The sequence below is a fragment of the Sinohyriopsis cumingii genome, unplaced genomic scaffold, assembly GCF_028554795.1.
Source record: "Sinohyriopsis cumingii isolate HCF-2022 unplaced genomic scaffold, ASM2855479v2 utg002097l, whole genome shotgun sequence".
Lineage (NCBI taxonomy): Eukaryota > Metazoa > Mollusca > Bivalvia > Unionida > Unionidae > Sinohyriopsis > Sinohyriopsis cumingii.
Window position 1 is genome coordinate 147,501 of NW_028316128.1, and position 20,730 is coordinate 168,230.

Below are 20,730 nucleotides of genomic sequence, written 5' to 3' on the forward strand. Positions count from 1 at the left end.
GATCAAAAGACAGCTGGTTTTGTGAAAGGCCTTTGAATATTATGGAATGTAAAGAAACTTTCTGGGGCTATTGTTAGTAACACGTAAACTGTATGGGATGTAACTGGTATAGTGTATCCATACTTGAAGTTTTTGTTTTTCATCTGAGATAGCTGATAAATTCAAAATCTTAAATACATTTAAATAGGAAAAGCAAAATTATTTTACACAGAATAGAGTATGATGTAATAAAAAATGAGATATACCTCTCATACAGGCACAAAAGGCAATGGTAATCCAGCAGTCCTCTGGCCTTTTCCCCCTAGAATAATCCTTACCCTTGACAGTGAATGTGTACTTAGTTGTGTTATGGCAGATAATTCCTGTTTTATCCATATTCAAAATGTTCTTAGGTTCATATCCTTTTTGCATTTCCACCATCATGGAATAGTTTAAAACATTTGGAGGTCATTGAAAAACTCCTTGAAAAGTCCACGAAAAACAACTTGCTATGATGTTCTATCCTTTGTCTTTCATATGCATGGGCCAGATGGCCTCTAAGATATGCAACAAACAGCTAGTATGCAACATCATAGCATTTAGACCCATACATGATTTGATCTTGATGGCTGTCTTTCAACAAATTGTGTATAACCAAGATCTGTTGAGACCTCCTCTAACAGAAATTGATCGAGGTCAGTCAGATGCATTGTGTGTAAAATGAAAAGGGCAGTTCAGTATTCTTCAATCCCATAGCTGCTTTCATTAATCTCATGCATACAGAGAGAGAGTGAGAAACAGAGAGAGAAAAAAATCTACATATTTTATGAGCACACTGGTGACACCGGTCATGAATCACAGCAAGACAGCCCTTTTGTCTCAGTCATCACCTTTCCATCTCCATTTCCATGATTGGAGTGAGTAGATCAGGAAACAGGTTGCCAAGGAGGTAAACCCTGCATAATCCCAGCAAGCAAGAGGCCCAGATTAAATCTTATTTGTGACCAGAGAAACAGAGCACCTTCTCATATATACATGATGAAAAAACCCTAGTCATACCCTTTTTCTTCAGTTAGGGTGCACTTTTTCTCCCCCCATCTGCCTCCTGGCTTTTTATCTATCATTCACACTGCTGTTTTTGAATTCTTCATTCCAACTTGTATGACTTGTATACAAAAGATTGTGTTGGTATCCGGTATCCTGATCGCTGCACATGTACGTAAATCTTCATGATGTTTCAGTGTTGAATAGTAATTGATTTTTAACATCTCGATTAGTCTTTTAAATTGGTTAATATTTTATTATTTGTCATAGGGTTTACAAATTAGATGATTCATAATACATTGATCATTTTAGTACTTTCCTATATCATAATAAAGATTAAATGATGTACTAATTAGATAGTAGTGCTGAAGTAATTAATCTCACATTAACTGTTCACTTGGATTTCTTACATCAAATATTCCCTGAAATTTAAAAGTTAGGTTATGATATTCTGGAAGATTGTCATTCCTTAATAAAGGTACCAAGAAAACTACTGTGTTATAATCAATTACATGTTTTTCCATTGTAGTTGACATACTGCAAACAAGAATCAGCCAAGTCAATTAATCAGCAGTACAACTTACCTTTATCATACTTTTTTTTTCCAGTATCAAATTAAAGTGGAAATGAAGCGATCATTGCTTAACAAAGACCTGTCAAAGATGTGTGAATTCATTGTGGAGTACAAGGTAAACATGCATTCAGCTGATCGGATGATAATTTTGTAGAAGACTGTTGATAATTTTGTAGATGACTCTTGGAGAATGTTCATATAATATAATTTCATCTCATTACCACTATACTCACAATAATGTCAGATTAGGGCCTTTTTGTTTCTTTTATTGATTACACCTAACAAACTGAATAGACCCAGATATGCTGGGACAATATGTGAGGGTAGATCTGGATCTGTTCATTTTGCAATTGGACTAGACTTTTAACTAAGCATATATGGTAAATAGTCCGGGTTTTTTTGTATTTTGCTTATGACACACCCTTATGTTAATAGAACTCATTATTAGATTCCTCATAAACTATGGATTACTTTTATGCACCTATGAAAAGCATTACAAAGTGGGAGTACGGTAGATTTATAATCTGGTTATTTTTCATTAACTTTATGGCAACTTTTTTGGTATATACCATATATACTTATTGATAAATTGACCCCAGCTGCAAACTGTACAGACCCAGATCTGCCATTGCATAATGCATTGACGGATGTGTTCTATGAATATTGTTAGGAGTAATTAGTAGCACATACAACATTTTGTGATGGCAGATCCGAGTTTATGTTGTTTTCAGTTGGATTCAACTTATAAGTGAGTATATATGGTACTTAATGGACTAATATGTATATGTCTATAATTTTAACGGGAAAATCCTTCATTGCATAGAATTTGATGTTACGATGAGTAGAATGCAATAATCTAGAAACTTTTTGAAGTAAAGACCTTGGCTTAATAATTTTTTTGTGCTTATGATCAAGGCAGGCTTTCTTAGAGGTTGACTGTTTCAGAAATTATATCTGTGGAATGTTAATGATGGCAAGATAATTTATGGAGTAAATTATACCTTGCTGATGGACAAGATAAAAATGTGAAAGAGCTTTCAGTTTATACATTCAGTTCAATGTTTCTGTTTAGAAGAATCTTGGAAGTTAATCTCACAGGATATCACATTCAGATATACTGCCAGTATAGAATAAACATGATTTTTCACAAATGGATGAACATGAAAGTCCATTTTTCTCTTCAGTACATATACAATAGGTGCCATTTTTATTGTGCTATACATACTATTATTTATTTATTTTTACTTCTTTCTAGAGCCAGGAAGAGACAGCTAAACTTAAGCCTATTCCTTTTACCATTACACCAGAAACACTGACAAACATCAAGGAGGTATATCATTTAATATGTTATGCTTTATGTACATCATTGACACAATATTTGTTTGAGGGGCCCCGAGTGGCCGAGTGGTCTAAAGCGCTCTTCGTTACGGATCACTGCCATCTCACCTCTGTCTGCGGCAGTTCGAGTCTAAGATTCAGCCAATGTGGGCATGTGAGAAAGCCTGCCAGTAGCTTCTCGTGGGTCGGTGGTTCTTTCTGGGGTTTTCCGGGTTCTTCCTCCACCATTAATACTGGCCGCCATGTATAGCCTATCGTGCTGAAAAATGGCGTTAAACCCCACAACAACAACAACAACAACGACTCATTATTTGTCAATTCTGATTGCAGATTGAAAAAGAAATTAATTTCATTTGACAGATCTGTGGACAGAGGCACTAAATAAATGTATGTCAGTCTCAGATGTGTGTGTGAAAGAAAGAGAGAGAAAAAAGCATTGGTATAATTTGGCATCATTTGAACTGTACTATTCTGTATTATCATTTTATTATTTCACAAATCCACAAAATGTTAGACAGATACATACAGTTTTGCACATATTTTTTGAAGAGAGATGCTCATTTGCAAACTAAAAACCTAGCACAACAGAACCCATCAGCATGGTTTATTTTCTTTGCCACTGACATTTAAATTTCATGTGTGAACTGATAATCTAAAATCACAACAGCAGCTCTTCTACAGGTTCTTTTCCTTGCTATTGACAATATACAACGTAGCAAGGTTTAAGTGAACAGTAAACTGTTGTTGTCTTACTATACCTTTTCAGTAAGTTAATTACTTCCCTTAGATAGGGGGTGCTGTCATCAATAAATCAAACTCTGAGGGCTACCTTTATCGACTTTGATTATAAAGTGTTATAATGAACTATGTAAACAATTATGCTTTGGTGTAAACTCGTGGAATTTAAATGTTGCCTAAGACAACATGGGCAGAATGTTAGCAGGGAAATGAGCGAAGAGGATTACAGTAGTCCCCCTCTTGAACGGGCCCCCGACCAGCGGCCACCTGCTCCTTACGGCCAGAATCCGTTGGCACCAACGAGTTTGTGTTCAAAAGTACCCCTCGCGAAAGGCCACCCGGCTAACGCGACCAGCGGCCAGCATATTAGTGCAAAATCATAAAATGTACCCCTCACAAGCGGCTGCATTTTATTTGAATATGTATCCAGAACCAGTATTGTATTCATAACGTGTGTTAAATAATCCGATTTCTGTTTCCCGATGTCAGGTTTTCGTTACTGAAAGAAGTGTTGAGTAAAGTACATTTACCACTAAGGTTAATATATCATTTACGCCTCACGAGAAGCCAAATTTATTCCATAAAAACCGAGAAAGACTCAAATTTTAATCCATGCAAAAGGGTACGTACATGTAATCCAATTAGCCTTACTGCTGTGTTATCATAAGATGTCCGGTTTAGTCACTCTGATAATTGTTAAGAATACAATTATCGAACAGTAGTAACAACTGAGAAGTGGCAGTAGCGATGTACAATACCCAAGTCAGCAGGAAAATGGTTTAATAGCCTTTATGGCTTCCCTTAGTAAGACGTTGAGCTTGTTCACTTTGGTAATCAGTGGCTATTACTACTGACAATAATTGTCAAAATTACGAATCCTAGCGGCCGCGAGGTCAAATCTGCGTGATTTTAATGGTACATATCAAAGCCGTTTTGGCTTCTCTCACCTAGTTTCAAGAAATATATAAAAATATTAGGGTACCAGACTGCGACTAACGAATCACGTGACAAGATCACTTCCTTTAAAAACACACGGCGATTTGTTTAGATGCATACAAAATTGTTTTATCAGTATTTTAGTTGGCAACATAAATAACTTACTGCAACATGTCATCGAGGAAAATAAAAATTCTCAGCTTAGAGGAGAACGTGAAAGTAATTCAACTGACGGCCATGGGGGGGGTCATCGAGGAAACTTGCAGAAAACTAACGTCGGGAAGACTCAGATAAACAATATCGTGAAAGATAATTAAACAATTCTGCAGAAGTGGAAAAGTGAAATGGACGGAGAAAGGAAGATTGTTTGAGCCAGTAAGACGTTTGTATCCTGATTTGAAAGCCAAGGAAAGGCAAAAATGTTGTCAGTTGAACTGGGATATGACGACTTTACCGCAAGTAACGGATGGTTGCACAGATTTCAAGTGTGACACAATATCAAGTGTTCTGTCATTAGCGGCGAATCAGCTGAAGTTAATAATGAAATTGTCGAAGATTGGAACAAAAGACTAAACGATATATGCAGGGGATATGACAGCAAGAATATTTTTAATGTTATGAGACTGGTTTGTTTTTTAGACTGTTACCAACAAAGTGACGTGATGTGAACTGTAACATAATTATAAAGACAGTTTTAAAACTGTATCAATGGTTATTCATAGCATTCTTTTGCAAATGATGACAGAGTTTGTTTTACATTTATTTCACATCATGCATATGATTTTTTAATTAAAATATTGAATATTTAAAATTAAATGTACTTGTGACTTTTTTCCATATGTATTTACTATTCGCATTTGTCATCCCCCTCTAGAAAGGCCACCCGCATTATAAGGCCACTTCCCTGCTGCGTTAGGGGTGGCCTTATAAGAGAGGGACTACTGTACAGTGTTTGGCATACAATATGTTAATTTCGTTTCGTCAAATGATCAGAAAATGGAATCACTTGCTGTTGTCAGTGAATATTTGGACCAGAGATTAGTGTAACATTCCAAAATTTACAGACAATGACATTTGCATTTAGTTTTGACAATGAAGTCAAAGCAACAGTTAAGGAGTGAAGAAAAGACATTAATTTTCCTATCTCCTTGAATTGGCTTAAAAATATAAATCGGCATATCCTGTACTTTTAGTTGCTATCCAAATACATTGTTAAAAAAATAATTCAAAAATGTGTGTTCTAGACAATAGACTTCAATTTCAATGTAATCTTAAAAGGGAAGCATGAATATTTTTTCAAGTGCAAGGGCAATCGGCCATTACGTATAAGGATTTGTTTTATTTTATGGTTTTGACCTTGAAGCAACCACCATTTATAAAATGCATTCCATTTGATTTAGAATTGTAGAATGTTATGGTAGAAAAACTAAATTGTTTCTATTTGAAAGGAATTGTTTCTAAAATATACACGTCACTTGTGCTTAGAGGTGTTTCTTTGTATGGTCTGTCAGCATTGATAAGAAAGAGATATAAAGTGATTGTCAAATTAATGACATAAGGTGACATTTCAAGCCATTTATGGACTTCATGAGATTTGAATATAAGGTTAAACAACAAAAATACAAAGAAGAGTTTAAATTTGTTTCATTAAGACTGCAGTTGACATTAACATATTGTTTTCTAAATGAGTTGTAAATCTGTGCTGTTATATAGTTAGGTGTTCTTAAAAACCAAAATTATTGCCACAGAAATTTGGAAAGTAATGTCATCGTTCATATGGTCATAGCAGACTGCTGTGACACAGCCTGCAGAAGTAGAAGTGGCAGTTAACGCATGCACGAGTTCCTACCAGGGGGAGACAACAACACTTATTGAAAAGGTCTATTGCATGAACATTTTGATGAATCACATTTTATAACCCACAGGCTTGTTTGATTAATCAGTGATAGAAAGAAGAACTTTTGAACTAATCGAAACAGATAGTATAACATTTTCATCATTTTCTGTGAGGAGGCAGAATTCAATATGTTTCAGCTTATTCATGTCTCTGTTTTGTTGGCAGTATATTGGTTGTGCATTGACAAACCCTACATCATAGATGACTTGTTATTCCCTTGAATACATTCCCCAATCACATTAATGTTAGAAGATACAAACCCTACGTCTTAAATCTATATGTGTGCATGTATGTATGTATGTATGTATGAATCAATGAATGTATGTTTGTCTGTCTGTATGTATGTATGTGTGTATATATATATATATGGAAATAGCTCATACCCATAACCTCCCTTTTACATCCTGCAGGTGACTCTAGTTTTAAGCTTTTGCAGTGAACTGACAAGACACCATTAACTTTGCATGTTGAAAGAAAGTGGATATTTGTGTTATTTTCATTCCATCCATTCAGAACTTTGTTTTTTTTTCAGATGTATTATGGATTATTCTACAAGTGGTATACCTTTTTTTTTTTTACTTAGGCCATAATTATGTGAATTTGTTCACCTATGCAGACTTAGTTTCTGAGTCCTCTGACCTCATGGCTTTACTCAGCAAAATTATCTTAGAACGTGTTGGTGTCCTTGTTCATGCATAGTGTCTACTTATCACCAATGGTATTGCTATGCATTTCGTTTTCTTTCTCTTCCTTACTTTGTTATTTCAGAATCAACTATGATGCCTTTGTATGCTAAATGCAAGGATGCATGCCAGCAAAAAATCTCATCACAAATGTCTCACATATACAAAGTGTACATTGTCTGGCTGCTTGCAACATGTGTGCAGCTGCTTGTAGAATACACAGTCGATAGTTCTAAGGAGAACTGCAAGAAACAGGGAGTGAACATACAAACCCAAAGAAGTGAGACTGCTTATCTATTTGGCCTTGTTGGACATGCTATTACATCTGGAGAATTTCAGTACTTTAGAGGGCTTTCCACTCAATCTTTGCATCCCAGTTTTTGTAAGTCCTTCTGTATATCTGAGAATGGCCTTTGGGCCTGTAAATCTGGATGCAGGAGGTTTATATATGATTTGAATTACCATTTATATGTCCTTCTGCCTTCCTCTTTGTTAGGCAAGAATTTAGACAGTTTGGGGGAATTTCTGTCCAAGTTTAAGCAGCCCAGGTGGTGCAATTTCCCCCCCCCCCCCCGCATGGCCTTTGGGCCTTTAAGTCCAGGTATTTGTTGTTTACAAATGAATTGTATGAGCTGTACCATGTGGCTGCACTCAGTTTTGATGCTATATCAACTGCTGACCATACCATCCAGCAGTCTGGCTTTCAGTTCATAACATCTGGCTGAACCACAGTTTTGATGTAATCTTGGCTGACTCTCGATCCATACCATCCAGACACACATAAGTTTTGATGACATATTTGCTGCAGACCATACTATCCAGATGTCTGGCTCTCGATCCATACCATTCAGTGACTGCATGGCTCCCATTACATATTGTCCTATGCCTATTCAAAGTGAACCATGGAATGTTAACATCAATTGAGATCTTATTGATAGGTCCATCCATCCACCTTAATTACTCTGCATTACAGCTATCTACATTGCCATCAGTATGGCTAATACCCATACTAGCTGATTTTGTTTTTGACAAGCTGTCCATACCAATTTACAACTTTATCCTGTCGATATGGCAGGCCATTTACTCATGGGTTATGATCTTGAATGGTACCATGACAGTACTGGAGAAGATGGGCATGATAGGAATGTTGGATATTGATCTTGATCCCAACCAGGACCATCTGCACACTAAATGTGTGCATCAACCTAATGATAGTTTATACTCAGATCCCACCATAGTGTGAACTCTGTATAGTTTTGAGGTGGAGTTAAAATGTATGGGTGTTACTGAATTCAGAATGTTTAGCCCCTCTCTACTAAACCAGCATACAATGGTTAAGTCCTCAGTTGTTTTCTGAGGAAGAGGAAGTCATCCATAAAGACCAGTGATCTAGGCAATTCCAAAGGTTGTCATTTTTTCTGAGAGTCAGCTGCATGCCAGCATCCTTTACAACCTTACTGACATAAGCCCTATTCTGATGTATTCATCACAGATCTCCCAGCATTAGACAAGAACTATGCAGCAGTCAATCTACATAGTGGATAAAGACATTCTGCAAACCACTCTGAAGCTTGTTCACAATATAGTGGCCATGTCTTTGTTGTTGGACTTGGCATCTCTGGCGATTTTTCAGGCTTGCAGACAAGGCCAGCAATGCACATTTCACCCTGATCCTGTGTACCTCCCTTTGGATCACCTCTGCTGTTTTGTAGCAAGATATAGTACTTGCAGAGGCAGGCAGCCCAAGAACTGCCTCTCCATCTCTCTGTGGAGCAACCATTGCCTTATACATCATCTCCAATTCACTCGCAGTGATGTGATGACAGAAGACAAGGAGATACAGGATCATTTGCTGCTCAACCCTAAAGCCAGTTGTGATCCCAATCATATGCATGAAGACAATATGCTAGTCAGAGGCAGTCATGTCAGTCAGATAGGAAACAAAGTGTTCCTTCCTGCATGCCTCTGTTCTCTTGCCATTGACTCCTGTCCCTGACCAACCACAGACAACTATCCAGTAGGCTCATGACTCTTGGTTGTTTTTTTACAACATTGGATCAATCTCTCTCCACCAAGCGAGTGGGTGATCCAAATCATCTCAGAGGGGCTTCAGTTTTCATTTTGCCCAGCCCCTCCACTTTCATCCCCTCCATTCCTGATGGAAGTACCATTATACCTGATAAAGGATACAGTGTAGTAGCAAGAGATCCAGATGCTTATTGAGAAGCTCGTGGTAGAGCGTGTTCAGAATCCACAGTATGCAGATTTTTCCTCCAAGCCTTTTCTGATTAGGACAGACAATAGCATTCAAGGTGGTGATGGCAAGATCAGTCCTTTTCTCCATTTGTCCAAATGAATTTGCCATCTGTTTTGATCTGACAAATGCATATTTTCACATTCCCATCCATCTGTCCATGTATGAATGCCTGCAGTTTACATAATGAGGAAATTGTTATAAGTTTCACACTCTCTCTCCCTCAATTTGAACAATGATACTTGGACCTTTTCAAAACTATGCCACTGTATTGCGCCCTTGTTCCGTATCACTTCATCTATTTCCATGGCAGCATATTTGGATGACCCCTTCCAGAAACCTTTAATCAGTTCCATTCTTGTGAAAGGAAAGAATGATCTCATTTCCCTTGTACATCATTAAGGTATTTTGATTGATTGGGAAGTCCCATCTTTGTCCGTCCAATCAGTCTGTACATTTGGGTGTGGATTTTCTCACCCATCTCAACTTGGTATGTCTTTCCTATCTTTGACAAATCATTGTCCTTGCAGAATTCATTTCCAACACAAAATGATTTCTGCAACTCCTCAGATTGTTCTATGCAGCAGCAGGTCTTATTCTGCTGGCTTGCCTCTACATGCGGACCTCGCTATCTAAAAGGCATTCCTCTTACATGCTGCTTGATTTCAGGATCAGTGTAATGAGTGAGTTGGGATCATTCTTGGAATAGTGATGCAACCAAGATTGGCTTACCACATGAATACTTCTTGAACAGCTGCAGCAGAATGTGACCATGTGTACAGATGCAAGCATCTGTGATTGAGCAACCCATGTGTTGCTGGACTTTGACACTGTCATTGGGGCCTGAGGACGCAGGTCTCCACATTTATCTCTTGTATATATAAGCTGTCATTAAAGCCTTTCATTTCTGCTGTATTCGGAACGAGATGGAGCTCATCATGTCAGACAACTCGGCTGTGGTGTTATACCTTCTAAAACATGGCAGCACCAAATCGTTGCAACTCTATGTTCTGGTCTGGGCATTCCATTGTTAGTGTGCACAACACTACATCACTGTCCAGGGTCAGACATGTTCCAGTCCGATTTATTATCTTGGATGATCCTCTGTCAAGGAGGGAGCAGATTCTCCATACAGGATGACCTCTCCATCCATGGATCTTTAATTAGATTTGCCAACTATGGAGGTGTCCGGTAATTGATCTTGTTACAACCAGGTGGAATCACAAACTGTCCACCTTTGTTTCCCCAGTACCAGATTCTGAGGATTGGTCCATCAGTGTTTTTTTCTCTCAGTTGGAAGACTCTGTGGTCCTTTAAGTTTCAAGATGATACTGAATTGATGGGCCAGGAATGCGAAGTGATTTCAATAGCTCCTCTCTGCTCTGATAGATCCTGGACTGATGATCTCATTCTAGCGATAGATCTACCAGAAAGTTTCTGTACAGGTCGAATCTTCTTAACCAGCATCGGAACCACATGTTCCATCCTATCCTGGACTGTCTTCTCCTTCATGCTTAGATCTTGACAGCATTGCAACAGAAACAATTCAACTCATCAGTCATTGAAAGAATTACACGAGAATTGCACGAGCTAGACGGCACTCCACTTTAAAGCTTACATAGAGAAGTGACATGTTTCAGGGACTGGTGCTAAGTCAAAAAACTGTATCTCTGAGTGCCTCTGTCTCACAAATAGCTGACCTATTTCTTTACCTGTTCAAAGAGAAAAGGTTTGCTCCAGTTACTTTTAAGGGTACATACCAACATACCATCATCATGGGGGTCATACCAAGATCTCTCTGACTTATTGTCCATCTTTTACTTACATAGGAACCGCTCCGGTGGCCTAGTGGTTAGAGCGTCTGCCTTAGATGCAGGAGGTTGTTGGTAAAATGGTACTAACAGCTGCCTCGCTTGGCGCTCTGCATTAAGAGGTCAGTGTTAGACTGGTCGGCCTGGTGTCAGGATAATGTGACTGGGTGGGATGTCATGCTACATGTCTGCAACATGATGCCCCAGTGCTAGACATCACTATAAACTGCCACATTGCAGACATCATATTGATATTACTGAAAAATTGTTAAAGGTATGTTAAAAGTCCAAAATCACATCACATCACATCACATCACATTTAGTTACATATGGTATCACGGTACCAATTGTTTTTCCATATACCTCAATGCTAATGTTTTGTGAAATAAATATACTTTCTGTCCTACTTGGGCATGCATGTCACACGCTGTCATATAGAACAATGCTAGATTGTCAATTTGACAATGACATAACCAGGTACTCCATTGCATTTAAGAGAGATAACTCTACTGGAACTAGACAGGGGTAAGAGTTATCTAGTCACAACAAGCACATTTTCAGTCATGTGTACCATATTTTAAAAAAATCATAAAAAATACAAAATATGATCTAGATAGAAATTAACACAAACTCACATGTTGCCAAGAGGCTCAACTTTTTTTTAAGCCAAACAGAAAGTACAAGTCTTACATAATGCACTAATCACAGCTAGTTTTGTTCTTTAATTCTGAATACAATGTTCCATACACCTTAAGCTCCGCCCACCTGGACTTGCGCAATTGGTACCGTTATACCTATAGCAAACCTTAATTTTTCCAATAATCTGTGAAATAGTTCGGGACTGTATAAGTAACAAATATACTTAGTCTCACTTGTGAAAAACAATTTGATGAGGTACTAACCTATGTCTTATATGAATGTGTATAGAAATGTCATTGAGCTGTTTGAACTATTGTTTTCATACTTTTGCTTCACCATCAAAATCATCTTTTGAAATAAAATGAATTCTTTCAACTATGAGTTGTATCTTATTCATATCAGCAATTATTGAACTTCACATAGGTGATATGGGATAAATCACATTATATCATATTATGTAATAACTAGGTCAAAGGTCAATGTACCAAATAGTATGCACCTGTCCTACTTCAAAATGTACAATTCACCTAAAAGAAAGGAATTTATATTTGTTTGGTAGGTGCAGAACTTAACATCAGAGACAGGTGGACATGACCCAATCTTATTATAAAGTATAAGCTTTGACCACTTTACACTATCTACAGATACAAGAGGTCACTAACCACCAGTCCTCACACAAAGGTCCACCTACCCATCCTCTTTGTAACACAAATAGTAAGCTTTCCTCCTTTGTAATGTGAATAAAATTGTTTCAATAAGCCAGTCAGTCACCAAATATAGTAAATCGCAGCTTCTAAGTGGTTATGTTTGGATTGGGAGGTGAAATTAGGGGAATAAAATACAGAAAAATGCCAAATATAAACACTAAGTATAGCACATCAAATGGAGTTAAAAACAGGAGGAAAGTGTTTATCTAAAAGGGAGAGGTAGCTTATGATAAAGGAATTAAAGGTGGCAAAATCAGCAATGCGAAAAATGAGAAGTGAAAGTTTGATGACCTTACCTTGGACAAATATATGGGGCAGGGCCCAACAGGTCCAAGGACAGCCCAAAGGCAACTGTGCTATAACATCCCTTACAGGACCCAAATTTCAAGTGAAGTTGTGTTCATTTCCATCTAATATAAAAGGGTGAATAATTTAGATAATATAGATACATATAAAGTATATTTCTTCTACATAAGAATTTAATAATAATTGTCATAAGATAGAGAGAAACTTATCTCAGAGCCAAGCAGAACATACCTTATCAGTTTTTAAACTTGTAAACTTTACTGTGAGAAATTATCAAATTGCTTCTACTTACATTTGCATCAAGATTGAGGGCTAATATAATACTTCACAAATCTTCTCTTTATTTTCATAATCAGTCACTGAAAATGTGAGATTTTATTTCCTTGAAATGTTATGACTGGTGTAAGGGAGATAACTGAATGATATACATAAGGTGTGGTAACCTTGAATACATTATCCATGTAATATAGATGAGTTCATCAACAACCTGTATTAACTTCATTGCAATTAAATTATCTCAAAATACATTACTGACAAAGTGAGAACCTAACATTTAGACTCTTATGTTTAGTGGAGACCTCAAGAGTCATGTAATTTTAATTTCTAAGATGACGCAGCTCTTTCATATCACATAGTTCATATTTTCTACAATGCCGGCATGTAGAGTGCAGCCTTCCATAACCATGCAGATATCATCTCATGCCAATTTGGATTCTTGCGATGGGATGCAAAGTTTCAAGAACAGTGTGGATTTGAATGGAATGAATACGCACTGTGTGACTAAAATGGTTATCATTCTGTAATGTTGGACCAAACATGGAAATTCCACAGGAGCAGCTTGACAGAAAGAAATAGGATTAATTGAAAGTCAATAGTAGATTATAATTGGGCTTATACAAGTGCCAATGGGAAATGCTGACTTAAGGAAACTGATCTTGTTTGTTGGTATTCACTGCTACTTCAACAAAAGGGAATGCAAGAGAACTGAACTAACTACATGAACAATTTCAAAGCAGGAGAGTGTAAAAAAAAAGGGACAATTAGAGCAGGACAATTCAAATCAAAATGGGAAGGAATACCAAATCCTTAATAAATTACCTAAAAATTACTCATGCCAGAACATCCCACATGGTACAAGTGATCTATCTACAAGTGTACTTAGAATGTTCTCTATCCTGGTTTATGGCATGCCTTACAAGAACAAGATAGTTGTTTTTGTACACATGATTTTTCATCTTTTGCAGGTACAATAGCCAATATTTGGCCAAAATCAACTATATTATGTTTACATAACTTATTTTGTTGCATGCATTCCAATCTAGGAGGTAACAGCACATACATAAAGGCATCAGGTAACACAAGTCTATATCTATCATAGCTATAGTTATCAAAAGTCCCCATCCAAAGCCATCTTGTGCTATTTTCTAAAGATTTCATACATTTTATTCTTAAAGAACTTTCAATATTTGACCAAAAGTGTTCAGCATACATTTGTTTTCCTACATCAAACTAGTATAGTTCATAAATGCCGCCCACATGTATGCGTTTCTATGGAAACACTGTGAGGCTATTCTTTCCTTTAGGTATCACGGTACCAATTGTTTTTCCATATACCTCAATGCTAATGTTTTGTGAAATAAATATACTTTCTGTCCTACTTGGGCATGCATGTCACACGCTGTCATATAGAACAATGCTAGATTGTCAATTTGACAATGACATAACCAGGTACTCCATTGCATTTAAGAGAGATAACTCTACTGGAACTAGACAGGGGTAAGAGTTATCTAGTCACAACAAGCACATTTTCAGTCATGTGTACCATATTTTAAAAAAATCATAAAAAATACAAAATATGATCTAGATAGAAATTAACACAAACTCACATGTTGCCAAGAGGCTCAACTTTTTTTTAAGCCAAACAGAAAGTACAAGTCTTACATAATGCACTAATCACAGCTAGTTTTGTTCTTTAATTCTGAATACAATGTTCCATACACCTTAAGCTCCGCCCACCTGGACTTGCGCAATTGGTACCGTTATACCATATGTCTAACTCGTTTACATTGTTGTCCTAAGTGGAATTGTTCCTGGGCTCTGACTTGGCTGATTTCAAATAAGTTTGAGTCTTTAGCTAGGACCTCATTGAAGCTGCTTTTGTACAAAGCCTGTTTGCTGATGGTATTTGCTTTGGCATGCAGATTCAGTGAATTACGTGCTCTCGTTGTTTAGTTTTGATCAGATGGTTCAATGGTCCTTATGATACAAACTGATTTCATCACAAAGAATTGGTTGCTATCAGTGGGCAATCAAAAAGTTGTCAAACAACCTCTCTCCTATATTAACATGACCCAAGATGCTTTCAAACAGGACCTGGTACATGTGCTCAGGCTTTATCTGAAGCGGACTGAGCCAGGTTGGAGCTCAAAGATGCCTCTTTCTCCCAGGCCAACCTTGGAAAGAGGGCATATCCCTTCAAGCCCTTTCACCTTGGTTAAAGTGGTTAATATGTACAGCATGCACTGACATATAACTTGAACAGATTTGTCACATGAAGATCTTTGCTCATGAGATAAAAGCAATGGATGTGAACCTAGCCTTGATGGTCATATCCCTATCAGAGATTTATTGAGGCCATAGGATGACATGCACAGTCAACATTTCTTGAGTTTTATATGTGAGACTTGACTTGAGAGCAACAAACTCTGGCCTCAGTTGGACAAGCAGATAACAGACCATTTAACATCAGCACAACTGCCGACACCCTGTGCAGCTTTCGCTGGATTCACCCTGATATTTTAAGATCTCATTTTTCTTCTTTCCAGACTTAAACCATATCTCATCAGGATGTGCTGCTCACAGTAAGGAAAAAATGGGTTTACCTTTATATGGGGAATCCAGTATTCTCCCCTCAGAGGTTACCCAGGGTACTTGGATGCACAACATTCCCTCTGCTTATAGCCTATCCTCCTAATGTTAATGTAATTGAGAATGTATTCAAAGGAGAAAGCAAATTTTGTGTAATCTTTCTCCTAGAATACTTTCCTGATCATATTACTAATACCCTCCCATCCTTCCCGCAATGCAAGCATCCCATTACACAATGTTTCAGTTGGTTTAAAACCGGCGCCATAAGGGAAGGTAATGAACAAGAGTTATTGCCCTTTTTCTATCTATTATAGACATTATAGACAACTTTTCATCATTGGTTGAGCAGGATTCAGGAGTTAGTTAAATTCTTAATGTTAGTGTGATCAGGTAAATATTGTAGGATAAACAGTTCACTGAACAATTTGCTTTCACAGTGCCACTGCTTATTTAAGTGCCAAATAGCCTTTTTTTTATCTGTACTAGAACTGGTAGCATCACTACTCACTGCATCTTCATTGATTTGATTGTCATGAGCATTACACTGAATCGCATGACTGTGTACATTTATAAGGAGATAACAGTGTGTCAGTATTGGAATTTTCTATCTGGCACTGCTTGATATGGTATTTGACAATTGTCCATGTGATGCCATGTCCACAGCCCCATGGGAATTTGAAGAATTTTGCAAGCAGTCTTACCTTGTCTATAAAACTTGACAGTATCCAGTTTAGCTTGATGATTACTCTTTGTGCATATTTTCTTTATCATAAGCTAGTGTTATATTATTTCTCTTCTACCGAATAGATTTACTAGCAGTTTCTTTAGTTCTTGTTTGTTGTACATTGAGGATTCCACAGAATGCTCTAGAAACCTCTAAATCAATTCAAGATTAATTTATAAACCAGACTTCTCTTATCAGCTAGTTCATATTGCTATATTCAGAACATGATAACAATATCGATAGAATTATTACCATTCATAATGATTATTCTATTGAACTATAGATGACAGCAATTCTAACACTTGCCAAAAAATAGAACTGTATTGCTTAATTGTTAAAGGAAAGCTAAAGAAAATGGTATTACTGCTATTGACAGGTCTTTTATTTGCATAAAATCATGACGGCATGTTAGAGAAATATACATTTATTATCTTTCATTTTTCCATAGACTGAGGGTGGGGGGAAGGAAAAACAAGCAGTAAAAGACATCTGAATCTTTGTGCAGAGAATGCTACAATCACATATGGCCTATAATGAGAGAGAGAGAGAGAGAGATATGAGAAATCCCATGTCTTCTGCTTAATCCACTTTACTCATATTGATTGCAGATGACAAATCTCATCTTTTTGTGACTCTGTCTCTCATAAAATATGGAATCCCAAATCACTTCAGCACAAGTTATTGTAATCAAATGCATCTAACATTACATAATTTTAGGACATGCTTTGGTAACAGTCTGAGTATTCCCTGACTGCCAAGATTGATGTAGTTAGCAGCCTCATCATTAACACCAAGCGAAAAAGATGTTTCTGCCATGAAAATTCTTCATGATTCAGATATGTTATGAAGAATTTGTCACCAATCTGTGTTAGTTTAAAAAGATAGTACTTAAATGTATATTAATGCTAACCAAAGTTTATTTTTTTTATGTATGACATGCTGACATGTTAGGCAATGTTCTGAATTAAAATAGTAAAAATTGACAAGTTATAAATCTACATCTGAAAGAACAGAAATTTGGAAAAGTTCATAAAAAACTACTGTGCTTGATGTTATAGTGTCATGGAGGAAAAAGAACGAATAAATATTCCTGCCACTGGGCACAACCTCTCAACCTCATATTCCAAAGTCGCATGTGTGTCGGAGTGTGCAGGCATGTGTTATGCATTTTATCCACTTGGTCATAGTTACTAGCTGCCAAGCAGTATGCCACATACACTAAAATACTATTGAAAGAAATTCACATGTTTGTTTGCTTGTTTTTTTGTTGTGTGGTTTCAGTAGCCAAATGTACCAACAGTCACCAACAGGAAAATGCACAATTTAATATCTGCTTCCAAAGTAACTATAATAATTAGATCTATGTTATGATTAGGATATTGTCTTGTCATTCTCATATGATCCATCATTTTTTATTATGATACAATTTTTTAAATATATTTCCCCTTACAAAATCAAGCAAGTAATATCATACATTGGAGACAACCATGCAGAATGCCCTAAATTTGTTGGAAATTAAAATCTCTGAACAACTAAGATTTGAGAATTTTCCACATTATTACTTATTTCAACGGTATGTTGAGTTCATAAGGAACAACTATCAAACTTTAAATCCATTGTTAATGTCAGAACCAAAATTAAAGCTGTTGAGTGCAAAGCACCATGTCAGATAGCTTCATGTGATCAAAATGCACAGTTCCCAAGGTGAAATTGGCATCATCTTCTGATGCTAATATTTTATGACAGCGTTTACAGTGGTCACTGCCTTGATTTTTGCAGAACATCTGAAATCGAGTCCTTATTAGGGAGAGACTGTTTAATTTTTTAAAGGAGGCTGGTTAAATGCTTGAGAATAATTGTCTTGATCTGACTGATAGTATAAAAAAGGATGCCTTGCCATTCCTTTCTTTTAGTTAAAAACTTTCGCAGTCGGAAAGAACAATATACATGTAACCCCATAAATTAAATGGTCAGTTCCTTACAGTACACTTGCAGTCAGAATTGAGCTGGCTCATATTGTGTATATGTATATTCAACCTTGTTACTGGGCCATTGATGCTTAGGTCTAAACATGGGGTTCTTATTTTGTTGTAAATTCAGTGTTTTCTGGTGTGGGTTTTTTTCCTAAACAGAAGTGGTTATCGTCTGGAATTTAATTGTCCATTCCTCAAAGGATTACTTTACAGGTTTAAAACAGAAGGATAAATTTATACTGGTCAAGAGTGCTCAACAAGGTGTGCCTGTCATCAGATCAGTACACAAGTTTGTTTCAAGTTCTTTGAATAAAGTAAAACCTTAATCATATTAAAAAAGAAGTGAATCAGTCTTTTCTTAATTTACCTACTATACAAGACTTTTGAAAATTTTTTGTTGTCAAAATATATAATTGAAATATAGGTCACCAATTCATGAAATGGTAGCTGATTGTAAATCACTCTTGGCATCCCAGTATTTCCATGGGTGATCTTCATTCATTGGCTGTTGAAATTTCAATCAGTAATGTCAACAAGCCCCTCATTGGTAGAGTTACCATCGGCATGCCTGCTGATACATGGTGGTAATAGGTATTTATCAGTTTCTCACAGAGTAAAAGTGGATTGATTAAGTCCACCACCACAATGCATGGAGTTTTGAAAAATTGTGTTAGCTGTACTGTATGCTTTCATCAGAGATTTTGGGTGGTTTGCCTTAGAAAATATGTCTTCTTCATTAGTGGGTTACCTTAGAGAATATGTCTTCTTCATTAGTGGATTGCCTTAGAGAATGTCTTTTTCATTGATGGGTTGCATTAGAGAATATGTCTTCATTAGTGGGTTGCATTAGAGAATATGTCTTCTTCATTAGTGGGTTGCCTTAGAGAACACAGAAATCCATTCGGATTAGGTACAAAAGATGAAAGGTAAAGATCACTGTAACCCAGAGAAGATAAGTGGCTTTTTTACTGTTAGCTGAATGTGTTGAAATTGTAACCTTTTCTAAAACCTTGTAGTGTACAAAATTCTTATGCAGCGTCATGAGCTTGTATGCTATGTTCTTGATTAAAACTGGCTGCTTGAGGAATTGACTATGGTATTTTTCTGGCTATTTCTTTTGAAGCATTTTTTTTATTTTCTGCCTTCCTTTCAAACACTTTTACACCTGTTCAAATTCTTCATGAAAATACTGATAGACTATATTGTGCATGGTTTGCAGTGTTCTTATTTGTTTTATTGAATACTGGTATATACCATATAGATTTTTCTGATGCATTTGTCTTTTATTATTATTCAGTATTCTTTGTCTTTTAACAGAAAGGTCGTGTGCCTAAGTTTAAAGTCAAAGGGAAAATTGATTCATCAGTAATGTGTATTACTGAACCATTGACAGGGGAGGTAAGTCTTCTAAATTTGAGTATTTTTTATGACACAAGTAATTATTCAAACTATTAGATATAGAACTTTTATGAGTGTATTTTATGAAGGAATACTTTTTCTTGATATCAACTGAGCTTGATTTTTATTGAGCCTGCATTGGTGAAACTTGATATAGCAATCACTTTCATCTACATGTGTATGTCTGTCTGTTTGCCTGATTGTCCATCCGTACATTCACAGTCAAGATTAATCTTTTGTGTTAATGTTTATAATGTGGTTGATTCTCAAAGTACAGTTGGATATAGAGTCAAGTTTCATGGTGTGTGGATACATCTTGATATGTGCACACCAGCTCAGCAAAAGCTTTGGGATGGGACCAGCATGCAGACCATCACCAGTTTCTTATTATACCCTAACTTATTAAATAACAGATGGTGATTATGTGATTCAGCCCATCTGGACAGGCATGCATGCTACTCTACAGTATTCTACCATGATAACACCACGAGGCCAGCCTAATAAACTTGTCAAAAATGTGGGATTAGGTATGTTTTCAGAACATAATGGCCACAATTTTGTGAAAACTAAGGTATGACCTTATCATTGGATATGTCCTATTCATTAGGTATTTTGTTGTCATTAGGAATGGCATTATCATTAGGTATGGCATTATCGTCAAGTATGACCTTATCGTCAAGTATGGCTTATCAACAGTCTGGACAATAAATTATGATTAGGTTTGGCCTTATCATTGGGTAAGCCCTTATCATTAGGTATGGCCTAATCATCAGGAATGGCATTATCATCAAGTATGGTTTATCAACAGTCTGGACGATAAATTATGATTAGGTTTGACCTTATCATTGGGTAAGCCTTTAT

General features: G+C 36.6%; 1 protein-coding gene across 1 annotated transcript in view; it reads left to right on the forward strand.

Annotated features, from left to right (window-relative positions):
• LOC149771156 (vacuolar protein sorting-associated protein 26C-like) overlaps window positions 1-20,730 on the forward strand; it is a 52,808-nt gene that overhangs the window by 15,731 nt on the left and 16,347 nt on the right. Inside the window, exons 4-6 of the mRNA XM_089948794.1 lie at window positions 1,632-1,712; window positions 2,853-2,927; window positions 19,789-19,869. Coding sequence (XP_089804920.1) covers window positions 1,632-1,712; window positions 2,853-2,927; window positions 19,789-19,869 — 237 coding nt within the window. The remainder of the gene's footprint in view (window positions 1-1,631; window positions 1,713-2,852; window positions 2,928-19,788; window positions 19,870-20,730) is intronic.